Below are 19,696 nucleotides of genomic sequence, written 5' to 3'. Positions count from 1 at the left end.
CACTTCTTAGCTCAGAGTGTCGGGTAGTGGAGGGATGGTGTGGGCTCTGGCATCAGACATCCCACGTGTCTAAACCTCCAAGTTCAACGTTAACCCCTGGGCTCTGGATCCCAGCTCCACCACACCCCAGCAGTGTGACTTGGGCAGGTCCTTGACTTCTCTGGGCCTCCACCCCTTCATTTATAAAGTGGAGATGTCAGCACCTATCTCACAGGATTGTTGAGGAAATTAAATGTGGCAGTGAATGTAAGCGTGAGGAACAGTGGCTCGCACAGCAGACATACATCGCTACTGAATGATCACCACCACCATCTCAGTCAGCTTGGGCTGCTATAACAAAGTGCCATAGACTGGGTGACTTATCAACAACAGAAATCTCTTTCTCACAGTTCTGGAGGCTGGAAATCCAGGATCCTGGTGCCAGCATGGTCGGACTCTGGTGAGAGCCCTCTCCCAGGTTGCAGACGACTACCCTCTTGTAACCTCACATGAGGTAAAGCTAGCGAGCTCTCACATCTCTTCTTATAAGGGCACTAGTTCCAGTCATGAGGGCTCCACCGCATGACCTGATTACCTCCCAAAGGCCCCACCTCCAAAGGCATCACATTGGGATTAAAGTTTTAACATATGAATCGGGGGAGGGAACACAAACATTCAGTCCACAACAACGGTCATCCTCATGATCACTTGCCTGGCAATGGTACTAAACTGATCTTCACTTACTCCTCTGCCTGGCTGCCTCCACCCTCTCTGCCAACTGTAGGGTTCTCTTGGGAGTCTCTGAAGCCCTCTGACCACTGGGCAGCCCCTGTGCTCACGCCTCTGGCTTCTTAGCGCTGAAACCCACCCCCCTCATAGAATGGCATTTTGAGACATGGAGAAATTCAATGCCCTCTTAGAATGAGATGACAGGACCAGAGCCAGCTGAATGGCTCCACCATAGGAGGAGGGGGTGGGGGTTGTCTGATTTTAACCCTCCTTGTACTATAAGAGCCATGACACCTCCCACTCAGGAAAGAGTCTCAACAGAAGCAGGGCCACTCCCAGGGCTTTTTGTCCCCAGGCATCATCTTTCCTTTAGTTAATCAGCTATTTTGAATGACAGAGTCCTCTCCAGTCTGCCCTCCATCCTGGTTACTAGAACATCATATTGCTGTAGTGTCTGGATGTGATCCCAAAGATGGCAGGAGCCAGTGGAAAGTTTTCAAGAGGTGTGATGTGGTCAGACAGGTGATGGGGACTTTTCCCTTTGGAAAGTGGATCTGATGAGTGAAACTGCAGAACAGTGGGGCAGCTGGTACTCTGATCTGGCGGAGAGGTGATAGTGAGCAGGAGTGAGGTCCCAGAGACACTGAGAGAAGACACGCTTTTGTCCTTGGAAACTGACTGATGTAGAGAGTCTTATTTTGCCCCCGAAACCCCCTGAGGTTCCCCACCATCCATACAATCAAGTCTGGACTCCCTGGATGGCATTCCAGGCTCTCTAGATCCAGCCTGGTCTCTCACTTCCAGCATCACACAGCAGCCACCCCGACCCACTGGCAGTTCCCAGCTATGTCCTGCACATTCTCATTTCCACACCTTTGCTCAGACTGGCCCTCAGCCTGAAACACCCTAGCCCCTTCTGTGCAGATCCAAATACACCCCATCATCCAAGGCTGCCTCTAAAAATCACTTTACCCATATTCCAGGACAAAAGTAAAATCTTCTCCTCTTTGGCATATATACAATGTTTTCTTTACTTGTGGCTGCTATCTGTTCTTTTTTTAAAAAAAAAAAAGATTTTATTTTTTCCTTTTTATCCCCAAAGCCCCCCGGTACATGGTTGTATATTTTTAGTTGTGGGTCCTTCTAGTTGTGGCATGTGGGATGCCGCCTCAGCATGGCTTGATGAGCGGTGCCATGTCCGTGCCCAGGATCCGAACCGGCGAAACCCTGGGCTGCCACAGCAGAGTGCAGGAACTTAACCACTTGGCCACAGGGCCAGCCCCATGTTCTCTCTTTTTTTTTTTCCACTTTAACAGACAACTTTTAAGAATGATTATTTTCATAGTTACATAATATAACACAATGTTTGGGAGAGAGGGTTCATGGAAAACAATATTCATAAGTTACTTCCTAACACAGTGAGCAAATTCCAGTCTTTTTTTTCTATGCATCTAATTTTATCCTTAGTGTGACCTCTCTATGCCTCATTATTTTATGTATAAGATGGGACTATTAATGATAGTACCCATGTCAGAGGCTTGTTCTGAGCATTAAACGATTAAATGAGATAAATATACATAAAGTGCTTAGAAAGTGCCCAGACCTGCGTTAGTTATTATTATCATACATACTGTGCCATATTTTTACCCTGCACCATGAGGAGCTAGGACAGAGGCCCCAGGCCTGACGCATCCCTGTTCCTGCCACCACCCCACCCCCACCCCAGCCGGCCCTTGGTAGGTCTGGCATGAGGGCTGAGTGATGAGCAGAGAGGGCAGCCCTGTCCCTGGCGTCCTGCCCTTCCTCTGTCTGGACTCATTCATCTGTCAATTGGCCATTAGGCTCCTGGCTAATGGGAAACAGAGCCCGTTAATTAGCAAAGCCACGGGCATGAAGAAGAGCACGTGATGGGCGGTCTTTACCCAGGTCGGAGTTCTGCCCATGGTGGCCGCTCCAACACGTGTCCCAGACGTTCTTGGTCCCTCTGTAGTGCACTCTGTTGGGGCCTGCCTTGGTCAGCTCTGTGTGGCTCAGTTTCTTCTGTCACAGAGGAGTCGTGCCTCCCCTGCCTATTCCACAGACGTGACGAGGAGTAAACTACATCACAGATATGAACTTAAGAGCAGGAGACATTGAACAAACCTAGTCTTCAGTGCACACAGCCTCACCTTGTCTACAAAGCAGGGAGGGGTGGCCGAGCTAACACCCACAGCGGGGAAGCCCAGCTGATTCAAGGGCTGGCCTGTTTGCAGAGGAATTTTCAAGGCCAACCGCATTGCTGAACTTACATCTTTTACTCAAAGGTCCTAAAACCATACGGGATGTTCTTTTCCCTCTCTGGGCCTCAGTTTCCTCATCTGTAAAATGGGGGGGGGGTGCAATTTCTCTAAGTCAGGAAGTGACTCTGAATGGGCTGTGGAGAGTATTTAGACATTAGAGGACCTTAGTGTTAGTGGTCTTACCAGCCAGGAAGGGCAGGATAGGAGAACCCAGGGTTCTGGCCCATGCCTGTCTTTCAATGCTCCCCGCAGACAAGATCCCAAGTAAACCTCCCAGAAGGGACTGGACAGTGACAGAGGCCAGATGCTCAGTGAGGGAGGGTGGGGCAGAGGGGGAGCTCTGTCGTTAGGAGGCAAGAAAGGATTCCTGCAGAAGGCGGAGCCCAAACAAAGCTATTTTATGTTGTAAATAACCTCCATCATTTCTGTGTCAGGATAAACGGAAGCTCCTTCCACCCACTGGCTCTCCCACACAATGTTGGAGGGACCCTTAAGTTTTGCTAAAGACTGTGTTTTATGTGTCAGGCATTTGTGTGGCTGAGGGCTGTGTGGGGGGTGACGGCCCGGGGAGGGTGGGGGGCTGGACAGGCCCGGGAGTTGGAGATTTCAGAGACAGGAGGCAGGAGGCTCCAGGAAGAGGAGCGTGGGGAAGAGCAGAGAGATTTGAAGGAAGGGATGTGGGGGAGTTTGGCTCTTTGGGGGCAAGGAGAATGACAGGAGCCTCGCCTCCATCACACCAGAAAAACCTTCCTGCCACCTGTGCGACTTCCAGCTGCCAGGGCCAGGCTGGCATCTGAGAATTGAATGGCGTTCTTGAGATTGGCCTCAAGGCTGGCCAGTCATGTCAGATTCGGGGGACATTCTCTTTTGTTTTAAATACAAAATCAGTCTTCAAAGAGCCGATTAGTGGGTCTCTGCTGGAAATTTGTCCCTGACAACTGTCACCTTGTAGCTGTGGTCTGCCTTTCTTGCTCCGTCTCCCTTTCATGGGTCACAACCGCCTTTCTCCCAGGAAGAGAAGGTGTTGGTGTGTGAGAGTCTGACAGAGGTCCCTCTGTCTAAGGATGGCAACCATGTGTGGGACAACAGTCACAGGCCAGGCCTCCTGTCAGGAGCTTCATAGACAGACGCTTCCTTAATCCTGGCCTCAAAGCTAGGATATTCTTTTCCTCCGTGGGTAGATAAGGACCTCGAGGCTCAGGGAGCATGGTCATGCCTGGACTCAGACCTGTCTGTGTGACTGCAAAGCTCATGTCCCATCCTTACTGCTCCGCCGCCCACGCCCCGGCCTCCCTGGCTCTGGGCCGGGAAAGCGCCAGCCAGGTGAACAGCACCCAGCAGTGAGGGCAGTTCTGCTGAAACCAGGGCTGAGGCTCCATCTGGGAGGGGCACCGTCTGAGCCAGATGGAATGAAAAATGGAAGATGGGGGTGGGGGGCACCACCCTGGAGCCGTTACCCTGGAGCTAGGCCTTTGCGGGTCACTTCTGGGCTTGTGCAATAAAAAAAAGAAATTGCACAGCGCTGTTACCTCAGCGAATTCTCCCCCAGCCCTATAACACAGTCCTCACTCTCATCTCGGAGAAGAGGCTCAGAGAGTGGCATGGCAGGCAGCAGGTCACACAGTGACTCAGGGACAGTGCATGATGAGGGCACACGTGCAGCTTCAAACTCAAGCTCCTGCCTGAAGCCCAGGCACTTTTAGGAAACAAGCACCACTCCGCAAAGTGCCAGCAGGGAGCAAACATCTGTGGCAGAGATGGCTGGGGGCTCCTGAGCCAGCCGGATGTGGGGACAGGACGTGGCGGTCCCTGCTGAGCCAGGGGAAGAGCTCTGCAAGATGGATGGGGCGCAGCGGAGGCGGCAGAGGGCTGAGGCCCGAGACACCGCCACCCGGCAGTGATTGATGACAGCGGGGCCATGACAGCGGGGCCGCGGGACAGGAGCAGCTCTGGAGGCTGCAAGGAGGAGAGGAGGAAGGCTATGAATATTTCAGAGATGTCCTGGGGCAGGGGGCTCAGGGACTAGGACAGCTGGGTTAAGGAAAGACACCTTTCAGAGAGGGGGGCTCAGTGAGGGCAAGGGAGCTGGGGAGGGGGAGTGGAGCGCAATGACTGGGACGAAGGGACAAAGAATCAGTGCCGGGAGGGGACTCAGTGAAGGGAGGGGCCTCGCTAAGGAGGAGGAGGCTCCCTGGAAGGGTGAGAACTTAGAAGGGGTGAGGGCCAAGTGAGGAGCGAGGGCCGGCGCTCTTTTTTCTCTTTTGTAAAATACGGCGCCGTTGAGTCTGGGGGGCCTGGAAGAGAGGCTCCCCATTGGGTTCCCCAAATCCCCGCCTGAGCCTGGAGGGGTCGCGGCGTAGACCCCGCCGCCGCCAGCCCCTCCCCGCCCCGCTCGACCTGTGGGCGCCGCGCTGGGAAAGGGCGGCGGGGAGGGCGGGCCGCCGGGACAGGTGGTGAGCCGTCCTGTCGCCGGCAGCGTGGTGGAGACCCCGCGGCTGACCGAGGGCGCCGAGCCGGGCCTGGAGTACGCCCCCTTGGACGAGGACGACGGCCCGGTGGACTGCGACTGCCCGGCCGCCTGCTACCGCGGGCACCGGGGGTACAGGTCAGCGCCCCCCGCGGTTGGGGGGGGGGCCTTGGGGACAGTGCCGCCCCTCCCACTTCACCGCCGCTCCCCGCGCTTCTCACCCAGGACCAAGCACTGGTCCAGCAGCTCGGTGTCGCCGCCTCCAAAGAAGAAGAAGAAAAAGAAAGGCGGCCACCGGAGAAGCCGGTGAGCGCCTCCTACCCGGCGGGAGGCCGCGGGAGGGGCGCGGTGGGGCCCCCAGGTGCCCACCCCTCTTCTGGCATTCGTGGGCTCCGCCCCTCGCTGAGCCGCTCTGCCCTTATTGAATCCGTCCCCCTCACTGTGCTGCCCCCCGCGAAGTGCCCTTCCCCTAAAAGAACTCAACCTCGCTCCTCCCCCCTCACTCAGCCCCTCCCCTTCCTCAAGCCCCCTCCCCACATTGAGGCCCCCCATTGACACTCATCCGCCCCAGAACTGGACACACTGATGTGGCCCCTGTGTTACCCCACCTGCTAGGAGTCCCCCTGCACCACCCCACCAGCTGTGGGGCACCCACCACCTCGAGTGGGAGTGGCCTGGGGAGGAGGGGTTTGGCTGGGTCTCAGCTGTGGTTCTCCATCTTTCCGCCCCTCTTCCCCTTCCCTGAGTGAGACCCTGGTGAATGTCTGGGGCCCCAACTAACCCCGTCCAACTATCTGTCTGTCCTTTCTCCCCTGGCCCTCAGCAAAAAGAGGAGACTAGACTCAGAGTGCAGGTCAGTGATGAAGGCGGGCAGGGACCTGGTGGGGCTGGGGGCACATCTGCGGGTGGGAGAGACTCCAAGGCCATCCCCCAGAGGGCAGGAGGCCTGCCACCTCAAGGTCTGGACCCTGGACACCGCTAACGTGCCAGCTTTTCCCCACAGAGGCCAGAAATCCCACCCTTGGAGCCTCTAACTTTTGGGTTTGAAACAGTCTTTGCTTAAATGCCAAGGCGTCTGAAAGATCCCCTTAGGCACCTTGCCCATCCCTGGGGCCTTGGTTCCCTCTGTACCACGGGCAGTTGGCTTCATGGCCTGGAATCCCCTTTCCAGCTTCGATGCCCCAGGCACGCAGGCTTCCCCAGCCATTTCCCGCTGCCCCTCCCTCTCGGGGGCCCCAGATCACTAGAGCCCCGCTTCTGTGTCCGCAGCTGTGGGAGCGCCTCACCTCTGCGCAAGAAGAAGAAAAGCGTGAGGAAGCACCGCAGAGACAGGTACCCTCCCCCCCCCGCCCCCCCCCCCCCCCCCCCCGGGGCTTCGTCTCACCCCTGTGGGGCCCTGGACCAGGGCTCTGCACATCCGTGCCCCCAGGCCACCCCAGGTGGGCTCAAGAGAACCCTTTTATGACCCTACAGGTCTGATTCTGGGTCCCGGAGGAAGAGACGGCACAGGTGAGTGGTGCCCTGCGAGATGTGGACAGAAGCTAGCGCCCCCTGCAGGGACCAAGGCCCAAAAGAAGCCATGATGGGAGGGGGTTTGTGAGGGTCCTGCCCTGCTCCATCCTCCCACTCCAGGGACTCCTTCCCAGAGCCAGGCAGGGCACAGAGAGAGGGGGGAGGAGGAGCAAGGCCAATTATTGGCAATTCTTGTCTGCCTCATGAGTCAGCCTTGATGTGAGGGCCCCAAGAATTTCCAAACATGGTAGTTCTGGTGTCCAAGGGGTATGTCTGTGGACATGTCAGTGGGAAAGACAGAAGCATCAGGACCTCGAATTCGGAGGGAAAGGGCGTGCCAGACAGAAGAAAGGCTCAGTGGGTAGGAGACAGGGTGGGCTGGCTGTGGCTGGAGGTGGGGTTTCTGGGGGCAGGTGCCAGCCCCCAGGAGGACCAACTACCAGGCTACAGAGCTGGCCCCCAACCAAGCGAGGCTGGGAGCCAGCCTGGGGCCCTGAGCAGGACAGTAACTTGTTCAGGATGGAGTGAGGGAGGGGAGAGGAGGAGGAGAAAGGCAGGAACTCAGGGGCAGGGGTGGGGAAAGTAGAAAACTAAGCATAGAGGGAAGGAAGATGGGGGACAGTTGCATCCCCACTGTTGGCATGGTAACCAGAACCCCTCTCAGCAGCCCTGAGGAGGGGCAGAGTCCTCAGTCCCATTCCTGCAGTGGGAATTTGCCCATGTCCACTTCCCAAGTGGGGAAGGAGGAGCCTAAATAAACTCCTAAATCCTGGCCCTCCAATTTCCCCAATTTCCCATCTCCTCTCCACCTCCCACCCCTCACCCACCGCCCCACCCGGTTCTCATGGGCCAGTGTGGGCCCCTACTGCCCCCCAGTGGTCACCATCAGCTTGCACAGATCCTCTGACCAACGACCCTCAGTCCTGGGAAGGACCTAGAGGTGAGCCAGGGCCAGACCAGCTCCCCGACGGGAGACTGAGGCCCAAAGCAGGCAGCATGGGTTCCAGAGCCCAAACTTTTGACCTCCCGGCCTGCCCCCCACCCATTCTGCTCCTGTGAGACATGCATTCCTGTGGGGCCGGCCCAGTGGCACAGCAGTTAAGTTCACATGTTCCACTTCAGCGGCCGGGGGTTTACTGGTTCAGATCCCCGGTGCAGACCCACACACTGCTTATCAAGCCGTGCTGTGGCAGGCATCCCACATATAAAGTAGAAGAAGATGGGCATGGATGTTAGCTCAGGGTCAGTCTTCCTCAGCAAAAAGAGGATTGGCAGATGTTAGCTCAGAGCTAATCCTCCTCAAAAAAAGGAAAAGAAGGAAAATACATTCCTTTGTTTCTTAGCATCAGCTCATATTTGGTCAGAGGAGGCATCTGTCCAGGCCTAGAATGCTAGAGCTGGAATCTGGTGGCATCGGGGAGGGTGGGGCTGAGAACCCTGCAGGGCCCAGGGGTGAGGTGAGACCTTCGAGGCTTAATGAGAAACTTCTCGATTCTTTTGTCAGAGGCAGAAGGAGCTGGGCTATGGGCCTACTCCGGAGACCTGGATGGGAGGGGATGCGATGGGATGGATGAGCAGCTTTGGGGCAGCCCTGGATGGGAGTCAGAGGAGTAAACCCAAAAGCAAAGCGATCGTGCCCAAGGGGAAGCATTTCTTTCCTAAAGCCCTGGTGAGCTGACCCGGGGCAGGCCACAGTCTCAGAGGACAGAGAAGCAGGAAGCCTGCACTCTGCCAGAGCCCCATCTGAGGGGACCTGGAGCACACAGGACACAAAGGAGGTGTGAAGGGGCCACTCCCACCGTGGTGACTCATCAGAGGGCCCCGTCCCAAGACCAATTCCAGAAGGACAAGCAAGGCACCCTTCCTTCTGGGGCCGTGGCCACATTACCTTTGGCACTGCCAGAGGGAGCAGCAGGTGGGGCCCAGGCAGGAGGTGACTAGGAGCCAGGACTTTAGGAGAAGGAAGGAACAGGCGTGGCCAAGTGAAAAGGACCAAGGCAGTGGGGTGGCGTGGGCAAGTCGACTCCAGCAGGGGGCTCAGGTCCCAGAGAGGAAAGAATCTCAGATCCATACCTGGGCACAGCCTGGCTCCAGGGCTGGGAGGCCCCACCCTGCCCCTCCCTGGCTCAGGCCATGCTGTCACACGCTGTGTCACCGTAGCCTCTGCTTTCTGCAGATCTCGAAGCCCTAAGAGCAAAAGAAAAGAGAAGAACAAAGAGAGGAAGAGGTGAGCTCCCTTCCCCACTCTCTAGCCTCTTCCCCCTCCCCTCCCCCCAGCAAATCTGGCCTTCTAGAATCCCAGAATCAGGCCCTTAGAGATAGTTCATTTTGTCACTCCCACCCAGATGGGAAAATTCATACCCAGAGAGGAAGCCAAGGGCCCCGTGAGGCAGTGGCAGAGCTAGAGCTGGAACCAGGTCTCTCACCTCCCAGGCCAGGGGCCTTTCAAGCTCAGTCCTTGTGACTCCCTCCATGTCCCTCCCCCCACTCCAGTCACAAGAGCACCGGCTGAGGGGCAGTGAGGTCGTGGGGGCCTGGGGCTGCCTAGAGAAAAGGGCGCCTTTTCCTAATTCCAACAAATGACCCAGGTGGACTAGCTGGGCCCCTTCTGTAGGAGACTGTGGAGGGAGGGGTTGGTCAGCAGTGGTTTCCTTCAGGCCTTCACAGGGATCCCCCGCGGGGAGGTGGGCAGAACTTAGGTACTGGCTGATTTCTCTCCCAGGCCACACGCGGAGTCGCCAGGCCGCAGGTCCCATCGCCACAGCAGCGGCAGCTCCCACAGCCCCTCACTCTCCTCCCACTACAGTGATTCCAGATCACCCAGCAGGTAGGCCCTGGGCGGCAGGAACGCTCAAGATGTGGCTGAGCTGGGCTTTCTGCTGGGGGAAGGGACTTGCAGATTGAACACCCCCAAGGGCTGGAGACGGGCTGGTGGACAGAATAGCAATTCATCAGCGGGTAGAAGTTTACCAGGGGTGTGCTGGTGCCCACCTGGAACTGGGCGAGGAAGAGCTGCGGCCCTGCCCGAAGGCCCCCCCACCCCCAGACGCTGAAGCGGAAATCCGCCGTGTGAGGGCTGCGCCTCGCTCTCTCTGTGGAAGGGTTTCCCAGCCCAGTGAGGGGGTGAGTGGGGCGCTGCCGTTCCCGCCGGGCGGCGGCTGCTTGTAGAGGGGGCGTCCCACGCCGGCTTCCCTCTGTCCTCTGCCTCCCAGGCTGAGCCCCAAGCACCGAGACGACGGGCGGAAGACGGGCAGCCAGCGGTCCAGTGGGAGCCGGTCGCCTTCCCCGTCGGGCGGCAGCGGATGGGGGTCGCCCCAGCAGAACGGCGGCGGCAGGCAGCGGAGCGGAGCGCACGGCGGCCGCCCCGGCTCGGCGCACAGCCCGCCCCATGTACGTACGCTTCGCTTTGCAGAGGGTTCCCGCGCCGCGCGGGCTGCGCCGGGCTGGGTCAGCCGTGCCGGGTCGGGGCAGGGTCGCCTCTCGGCAGGGGGCAAGAAGAGGGCAGTGAGTGTGTAACGGGGGCGGGGCCGCTTCCCCCACTTCATGCGCCCTCCCTGCACGGAGAGGGCCCAGGAGTGCTCGGGTGTTGCGCCCACCTGGCCCTTAGTGTCAGGGTGCCGGGGGTGGGGGTGGGGGGCCTGCAGGCTTGGGCCACCCTTGATGTTGGCAAACTGAAGGCCAGAGAAGGTTGCCCATGGGGCACTCAGCCAGTTTGGTAAAGAACTGGAGAGGAACCAAGGTCTCCTGCCTCCCTCCCCCCAGGCATATTGGGGTGGGAGGGGGCCTGGACATTGGTTGGGTTACAGTCAGGAACAGGATTCAAGAGACGGGCTCTCCCCTGGGCATCACTTGGGTCCTGAGCCTCCCTCTCCCCACCAAGCCCTTTCCCCCTCTCTGAGTGCCCTGCCTCCCTCAACCTCTTCCTTAGCCTCCTCCCCCTCTCTCAGATCCCTCACCCGCCTCAGTCCCCTCGCAGCCACAGAGCTGCATTTCTAAAGTCCCTGCCCCCAGGAGAGTCTGTCGTTTCCTAGGCACTGCCCATGCTCGGACAGGTGTCTCAGACCTGCAGGTTCCGCTTCCTACGGCCCATCCTTCCTAAAGCACCTCCCAGGGCACCATCGTTCCCTCAGAGACTCCACACCCACACCATCCCAAAACTGTCCCCGCCCATCCTCCAGGAGGGGCACAGACTCCTTGAGACCCACAGGCGTGTGTGGTGATGGTAGGAGCTGGCAGAGCACACAGGCTTCTCAGCCTTTCCCTGGTGGATGGGCTGGGCCAGGGAGGCGGCTCTCCCAGGCCCCAGGGGAAGCCCACATCCCCTTTTGTCTGTTGATCTAGAGGGCAGGGTAGAGCCCCCGGAGGGAGAGGGGGCTGCAGTACTGGCAGGGGCACTAGGTGGGCACAGGGGACTTGGGGTGCAGATCTGCAGGCTGCCCCAGAAGCCTCAGAAGGAAGGGGGCTGCCCCTCCCCAGACCTCAGGTCTCAGCAGCAGACGTGTTCGTGTTGGTCAGTTCCATTTTGAGTTTTGGCTGTTTCCTTTCACTCCCTTTCTTTTCTCAAACACCCCTACTCCCACCGCCTCAGTGAGGAAAGCCAGAGGCAGCTGACAAAAGCCTCTTGGTCTCCAGGTTAATTTTTATTTAAGGACATTACCTGTCTGGAGAGACTGCCCCACCCAGACAGGGTGCCAGGCTCCTGAGCTCCAGGCTCCCGAGCTCCCAGGGGCCTGGTTGGGCCATGTGGAGATCACACCAGGTCCCTGGATCTGTCTCAGGGGTGAGAGAAGTCTCACAGCGGTAGCTGAGGGTGCCCAGGACAGGGACTGGTGCCATCAGCCCCAGAGATGATGCCCAACCTGAGCAAACCCAGAAAGGAGCATCGCCACCAGCCCCTCCATGGGCACAGTGCCCCAGACCCCTTCTCATAGAAGCTTCACAGCTTCCGAGAGACACAGAAACGCAGGTTCTCTCAGCCAGGACAGAAAGGAGACCCCTTCCCACTTGTGGATCCCTCCCCCGCCCTCAAGGCCAGAGCAATACCCCCCAAGGGCCCTGGGCATATATGTAGAAAAAATGGGCACAGCAACTAGATAGACCCCAGGAGAGAGCAGTCAGGGGAGGCAGCCCAGCCTCCAGCCTCGGGGCAGCACCCCAGTCTGTTTCCCTCCAAAATGGGGCTCCTTTGGGCACAGCCCTGGGAGTTTTCTAGGAGACAGCACTTTGTCACTCCTTTCACAAAGCGTGGTCCCCGGATCCTCCCCTACCCTTTGGGCCCTGGGACTCTGGGTCTTGAGAACATCCCAGGCTGCTCACCCACACCCGGCTCCCCTCTGCCTGCCAGGCCTTTCTGAGGAGCGGAATGAGGCTACTTCTGGCTCGCCTCCGCCTCCAGGGAGGTGATGGGGGCCAGGGTCACAGGCTTTGCCATTCACCAAAAACGTCTTTGGGAAAAAGTATACAGGGGCGGGAGGGGGATTCTTGGACGCTACCTTTAAAAAACAGAGAGAGAAACAAACGGAACAAAGGCAAAGCTCACCGTTTTTAACCCCGTCTATGTTTTTGTTTGTTTTTTTAGCCTCCCATTTGAAACGTGGTAATATTGTGATTCCATTTCTCATTTAGCGGCAAGGGGAGAGGGTGGGAAAGTTTATATAACTTTTCTTGTTATTTTGTTTCTGTTTGTATTTCCTTTTCCTTTCTTTTTTCTTTTTGCCTTTTGTAATGTACAGAAATGCAAACTCTCTCTCTGGGGTTTTTTCTCTCTTCTGTGTTGTCCTAGAATTTTGCTTTTGTGCGTGTTCCTGTGGGAACCTCTCCTCCTAAGGCAGATGGTTTTGAATCTCCAGTGAACATTAAGCATATACATATCTATCTATACTTATTTTTTTTCCTTTGTAATCAGAATTTAAAAGGGAAGGTAACTCCTAAAAAATGCCTCCCACGCCAACAGCGTCTGCCAGCTCTGCGGCCACAGCCAGCCCTCCCTCAGCCCGGACACACACTCGGAGCTGCTGCAGCTTTTAAATTAACAAAAGGGGTGCAGACCACAGGCTCAGTCTTTAAGGAACCTTGGAGAGAGGCTGGGAGACCCAGGGAGGGGGAGGACCTTGTCCCAGGTCACTTGGGCAGCTTCCTGGAGCAATGAGCTTCCTGTGTCTCCTCAGTTCTGTCTAATAGAAGATGGCATGATGGGAACAAGCTGCTCAGCACCTTCCGTTGCCAGGCCTCAGATCCTTAGGGGGCCCTGGAGGAGGGAACTGAAGACACTTGAGAGAGTTTAACTCAGGTCAGGGCTTCAAAGCCAGACACTCTGAGGCAAGGGACTGGAGGCAAGAGGCAAGTCCATCCTGGTCTTGATACTGAGGCCAGCTGGCTCCTGACACATCTCTTAGTTGTTCCATCTCAGGCCAGGACTGAACCCCCAAGGGATTTCTGGGCAGCTCAGAGAGGTCAGATGACCAGCTCAAAGTAACACAGCTTTTTAGAGGTGGATCCAAAGGGAGACCCCAGCCTTCTAACCCTAAGACCCCCAGCCACAGCCCAGATGTGGAGAGGGTGGTCAATGGAAAGCCCACCCCAGGAGCCCTGAACGGGGGAGGAGGACTTGGGAGGTAGATGCTAGTTGTCTCCGCTCCTGCCTTCCCCCTGGGGAGCCCTCCAGATGTCTACAGCATGCCCTCAGCTCTCTGAGCTCCCCAGCGCTGGGACCTGCCTACGCGGAGACCAGGGTTGAGGTGGGCACACATTACACAAGCCGACTCTATATGATGGCTGCTTCAGCGGCTCAGGGAGCCCTAAGCCCTCACACTTGTGGGGAAATGAATGGTGAGGCACACAGAGGGAAGGGAGCTGCTCAAGGTCACATGAGGTGGGATGGAAGCGTAAGATACTGAGCCTGAGACCTCAAGGGAAATGGCCTTCCATCCCTGTTCGCCTGCTCCCTTCCGCCCCCAGGAGCACAGAATGGTGCTAGCCTTGCTCTCCCCAGCACGTGGGCCAGAAAGGGTGTGCAGGGTTTGTAGGCTCAGAAGTAAGGCCACTTACTCCTTGGCTCCACCTGTTGCTAGCACTGGAAGTGTCAAGGGAAGCCCGACTGTTTGGTGAGGGTGGCAGAGAAGGTCCGTGGGCAAGGCCCCTGGACTCTCTCCGGCTCTGGCTCAAATCTCATCACGAGATGGGCAGCCTTGGGGAACCCCAAGAAGAGGTGCCCAACGCACTCCCTGACCTGCCTCATCCCAGGCCTCCCCCGGGGAAAGAGCTCCCACCCCCAGGAAGGAGAGTGAGGCAGGCAGACAGGAAGGGACCACTCGGTATTTCTCCCAGGATGAAGCCAGAAGGCAGGAGGGATGAATGTTGCTAAAATGATGCCAAAGCCGGAAGGAAAGGGAGTGGGGTTGAATGAGGCAGGATCAATCCAACAAATTGAATCCGCGGTTGCCTTCCCTTTTAAATGCGTGGGTCCCCCTTGCCCCCGTCCACTCTGACTGGCCTTGTTTAAACAGCTTTCTCTCTTCTTTCTGTCTGGGTCCACCTTTCTCTCTGTCCCTGCCTGTCTCTCTCCGTTCCCTTCTGTCTTTCTGTTTCTCTCTCCCTGTCTATTTCTCTCTCTCTCTGTTTCTCCATGTGTCGTCTCTTTCTCTCTCCGTCTCCCTCTTCTGACATGGACCCCTCTCCCCATGCTGCCAGCCCCTCCTTAGCCCACCCTGTGGTTCTGCTTCCATCAGCTGCTTCCTGCATGCCTTCCGGAGGTTTTCTGTGTTTTAAAGAGTTAAGGAAAGCTTGGCTACTGGAGCCTGTGGGTAAATTTAAAAAGCAAACCGAAATGGCTGCGCAGGAGCCCCCTCCCATCCCTGGGACTAGACCCAAAGCCACACTGGCTGCCCTCGTGCCAATTCAGAGGGGGTGCGCAGCTTAGAGTCACTGTCTTTCCCCGATTCTGCATTCCCAATGCGGAGACCTTCTTTTCTTTTTTATTATTGCATTCCTGTCCCTGACCGCTGAGAAGGTAGGTACCCGGCTCAGCTGTGCGCTCGCTCGCTCCCATCTTCAGATAAGCCCGGCCACTCTGCTTGGTTTGAATGTGGTTTTCTCTCTCTCTCTCTCTCTTTCTCTCTCTCTTTCAATCTTGCTCTGGTTGGTTTTCTCCCCCTCCCTTTTCTTTCTTTATTTTAGTGACTACTCATTTGTAACTTGCATTTTCTCCAAATGAGCTACAAAGCTGTGTTTCCTGGTTTGTCGTTTGGTTTTCTTGACTTTCCCTGACAACTTTTCTGGTTCATTCTTCCCTCCTTTCCACCTTCCCCACTCCTTCTCCACCCCTACCCCCTGACCTCCTTCACTTCCTCTCTTTCTCATTTTGTTGTCTGAATGCATTTTTGTGTGGTTTAGCATTCCAAGTTTGTGTTTCTTTCGCTGTGGTTGAGCCGATCTGTTGTCTGGAATAGCTGCTAAGGCCCTCACCCCTGCTGGCCCCTGGGGCCCACCTGGGCGCTAAGCAGTGGTGGAGGGGCCTGTGCTGGGTCTCTTGGCCTCCAGATGCTGGAGGGAGTTCTGGCTGAGGTCAGGCCTGAGGAAAGAGCCCCATCCCACCCTCTGGGGCCTCCTGGGCCCCCGTGGGTCCTGCTCTTGCAGCAGGCCAAGCTTTAGGGTGGGCGCTGGGGCCACAGCTGGCACCAGGGCTGAGTCTCACAGCTCCATCTTTGGGGTGTAATGGTAGTTGAACTTCAAGGGGGATGTGAGCTGGCTAGGAGCAGGCAGTGGACTTAAAGGGCCTACTTAGCAAAGTCTCTGTGGGGCAATCTGGGAGATGGAGAGGATCTCAGCTCACCTACCCCCTGCCTGGACCACCCAACCTGGACAGGGCCTCCCTCAGTCCCCCAGCATCCTTCCATCTTCCAAATTTGAGCTTAATGTGGTCCCTCAGTGCCGGATGATCCAGAAGGGACAGTCAGTAGGAGTCAGGGTCCCCCAAGGTGTCGAGGCAGAACCAGGCCTAGGTCCCTGGACTTGTGACTTGCAGCCCAGTGCTCCTCCAGCCACACTAAGGGTACACATCAGAAGTAGGTCCTCAGGGACCCCCGCCTCCCCAGGCTTGCCCTTTAAACTGTTTCCTGTCCTATCTGGGAGCAGCTACAGAAGTTTGACATCCCGACCCTGTGAGGCGTCCATCCTCAGCCTTAAAAAGAGAAGGCCCAGCTGTTCACACTCCACTCCCCTCCTATTGACGCCAGGCGCAGGTCCTGGGGAGCTCACCCCCTCAGAATATTCCTCAGCCCTGGGGAGTGCTGGGAGGGCAGACAAGGAAATTGTGCAGGGAGGGAGAAAGCACTGCTGGTCTGACGGAGGAGACTGTGTCCCAGCCTAATGGGGGGAGTGGAGGCCCCACCCTCAAGGAGTGCCTGATGTGACCAGGGCCCCAGAAATGGGATCCTCAAGTGCTGCATAGAGGGGGTGGTTGTCCCAGACGCTCACTTGGTCTTGTCCTTAAGAACACCAGCATCCGCTAGCACACTGTCACCTCCTCCTCTCTTCTCATTCTTTCCCCTCAAAAATCTCTTACCTAAGCAAAAGAAAAGGTGTCAGGTAGCAGGTGGTACCAAGGAGCAGAGGGGTTCCTGGGAGCAGGGCTCAGGGGCCGGCTAATCCCTCATTCACTCACTCACTCACTCACTCACTCATTCATTCATTCACGCACACACTAAGCAAGCATCCGCTGAGCACGCCCCTGGGCCAGGGCCCATGATGGGTGTCCGTGCCAGGGAAGAGGTGGGCAGACCTGGGCTCACGGCCCCACCTGCCAGACTGGAGGACTGAGAGGGGCAAAGTTGAACCATGGATGGGAAGGTCTTGCTGGTCATGGCAGCCCCAGCCTGAGCACAGCCTGGCACAGTCCATACTGAAGGAAGGAACAAGGGTCTGAGGGCTCATAGAGGAGCGCATCTGACTCAGTGCGAGGCTCAAGAGAGGCTTCCTGGAGGCAGTGGCCTTGAGCTGAGGGTAGAGGTGATAGGCATTAGCCAGGCTGCGGGGTGTGGGGGGGCAGAAGGAGGAGAGGAGAGGAGTTCCAGGCAAGAGGGACAGGAGTCACAAAGAGCAGGCTTTTGGAGGAGATGTTTGGCGGTCCCTGGCCACCCCAGTCCTGTCTGGTGATGAAGTTCCTGGGCTTGGATCTCCCTCAGTTCCTGGGAAGACTAAGATCCAGCCAAGCAGAGGACGAGGCTCACCCTCTGGCAGGATCGTGGGACCTTTCCTGGAAGCCTTCTGGAGGGATAGGTGGACAAGGCCGTGAGATTGGCCCTAGGGAGGTTCTACCTGTCACCCTGCCCAGCAGTGCCTTCCTCCCATCGTCCGCCTTCCTGGCACTTGGGGGACGCCCCATGGGGCCCAAGGTCTTCCTGCACTGCTCTGACCCTGTCAGTCTGCGAGGGGACAGTGAGTTGTACTCTAAAAAAGACCTCTCAGCCCCCGTACAGGCCCACCCAGCAAAGACCCTAGTCGTCCCCATTTTATCAATGGGGAAACTGAGGTCCCCAGAGTCAGGTCACATCCTTAAAGGTCTCAGGGCTGATTCCAGAGTGTTCCACTTTGCCAAGTACTATCATCTTGGGCTATGGCAGCCAGTTGGCTTGCAGGAGGTGAGAGGGAAGTGAGGAAGGGCTTGGACTTCAAGACATGCCAGGCAGGAAGCCTCTAGATCAACACAGCGGCTTGGACCTCCGTGGTTGGGGGCCGCACCAGGATGGGTGGGCATCCACCCAATCAGACGTTTTTTGTTTCTTACACTCCCAGCCCTACAGTGGGAAGTAGAGAGGGCCCTGCAATGCCTGTGGGAAGGAACCTCAAGGCTCTGGGTCTGCTTCCCCCACTGCTGGCCTCTTCCCTGGAGGCAGAAGTAGCTAGCTCCAATCCAGAGTCCGGGGTGGAGCCAGGATTCACATCCAGGACCTGATTCCCCAGTTTAGCATTCTGCCCGCTTGCCTCGCTGCCCCCACCCACCAAAGCAAAGGCTTCCGGAAGGCGGGCTCCAGCGTCTCCTTGGTTGCTACGCATTGGCTTCCAGGGGTCCCCCACTTCCCACCTGGTACCACTTTATACTCTTTGACAACCCAGGGGACAGGAAAGAAACAGGCAATCTGAGGAACCTGGAGACATCTCTGTCGTTTGCCTCCTCTGGAGGGAAAAGGATGCTGGATGACAGAACCCAGTGCTGGGGGCTTGGGAGCTGTGAGGCACTGGCCACCTGCTGGGGTGGAGGGGGTATGTGTTAGGGGACCCAAGGGTCTCCTAGTGATGTCTGTTGAGAATGGAACTGCCATCTCAGAGGGGTCATGGCTGAAGAGCCCAGCTTTCATCTCTCCTTAGCCTAGGGGGAGGGGTGAGCTGGTGATCAGGAGATCTGGGTGCTCAGACCGGCACGTGGGTACCCAGCGATATCCATTCTGCCCACCCATGCCTGCCTCTGCCCCAAAAGGAAACACCAGGCTCTCCCAGGAGGTATCCATGGCCCATCTGGCTCTGGCCAGCTGCTCTCACCAGCTGTGGCTGGTGCTCACTGCTCACAAAGCCGGCTGTGCCTTTCCACCAATGGGGCTGACTTCTTGACTCTACCTCCATACCCAGGCTGGAGCCAGGCTTGCACAGAGTGGCCTTGGCACAACCCTGCCCCCTGCAGGAAACACCCAGGTCCGTGCCAAGGAAACCACCCTCCTTCCAGTCCCTGGCAGCAAGGTACCCTGAGGGGTGGCAGCTGGTTTTGTTCTTTCATTCCAAAAAGGCTGCTGAAAGAGCTTGTCCCGGACCCTGCCCCTCCCCGAGGACTCCCTGGCTTGGCCCTGGCCCTGGCCTTCGTGAGGGCATTCCTCCTTCCTCTGCAAACGGCATTGAGGCCCTACTAGATGCCAAGTTCTGTGATAAAAACTGAGGTTACAGAGCTGAATCCACCCCAAAATCTGCCCTGGAGATGTTCAAAGTCAAATTGGTGCTGGTGACTGGGGGGGCAGGGGGAACGGGACAGACTTATAAACAGACAAGTGTACTCAACAACTCTCTGGAGGGTGGGGGGTTGGGGGGGTCAAGGGACCTGCAGAAAATTCTAGAATATTTGCTCTGGCAGGGCCATCAGGAATTCTCTCACTTTGTGGATGGGAAAACTGAGGCCTGAATGTGAGAGTGACTTGGACAAGGTCACTCAGTGAGGTAGCAGCAGGCTCTCAGATCCCTGATTCCCAGCCAGGGCCCTTTCCACGGTACCAGGTACCCTTTCTGGTTTTCTGTGCCCCCACTCCCATCCTTGTGTTCGAACTCCGCTTTTGGAAAAACATTTGACTTCTCTATCCAGTGGTCACCCAAGAGGTGCCTGCTCAGGCCCAACGAGCCGGGCGCTGCCAGTCCTTCCTCCAGAGGCGGTGTGGCCTCCTCTCGGCCTAGAATGGGGTGGTTGCGTTTCTCTCTCTCTCTCTCTATCTCTCTTGCATTTTTGTGAATCTAATGATGAACTTACGCTACCACACTTTTCCCTTCTCTTACACATCTTACCTACTAAAGGAGGAAGTGCCACTTTATTGGTAAGTGGACGTTAACCAAGAGGGACTTAAAAATCAGAACTTAAAAAAAAAAAAGAAAGAAAAAGAAAAGAGAGAAACAGAAAGACAGTCGGGTGCTACTGACAGCTCCACAGGTCTCTGCAGGGCCGGAAAACAAAGAAAGAAAAATGTTAACAGAAAAATGT

The 19,696-nt window shown here is 56.8% G+C and overlaps 1 protein-coding gene across 1 annotated transcript in view; it reads left to right on the top strand.

Annotated features, from left to right (window-relative positions):
* Nucleotides 1–19,696, top strand: part of SRRM3 (serine/arginine repetitive matrix 3) — a 55,612-nt gene that overhangs the window by 30,381 nt on the left and 5,535 nt on the right. The window contains 8 exon segments of the mRNA XM_023655414.2: nt 5,464–5,592; nt 5,680–5,760; nt 6,278–6,307; nt 6,724–6,786; nt 6,928–6,963; nt 9,143–9,193; nt 9,689–9,793; nt 10,179–10,356. Of these exon segments, the coding sequence (XP_023511182.1) occupies nt 5,464–5,592; nt 5,680–5,760; nt 6,278–6,307; nt 6,724–6,786; nt 6,928–6,963; nt 9,143–9,193; nt 9,689–9,793; nt 10,179–10,356 (673 nt within the window).

The sequence above is a fragment of the Equus caballus genome, chromosome 13, assembly GCF_041296265.1.
Source record: "Equus caballus isolate H_3958 breed thoroughbred chromosome 13, TB-T2T, whole genome shotgun sequence".
In the NCBI taxonomy this organism is placed as follows: Eukaryota; Metazoa; Chordata; class Mammalia; order Perissodactyla; family Equidae; genus Equus; species Equus caballus.
The sequence above is the reverse complement of the archived record's forward strand: the minus strand, read 5'-3'. Positions and strand labels throughout refer to the sequence as shown.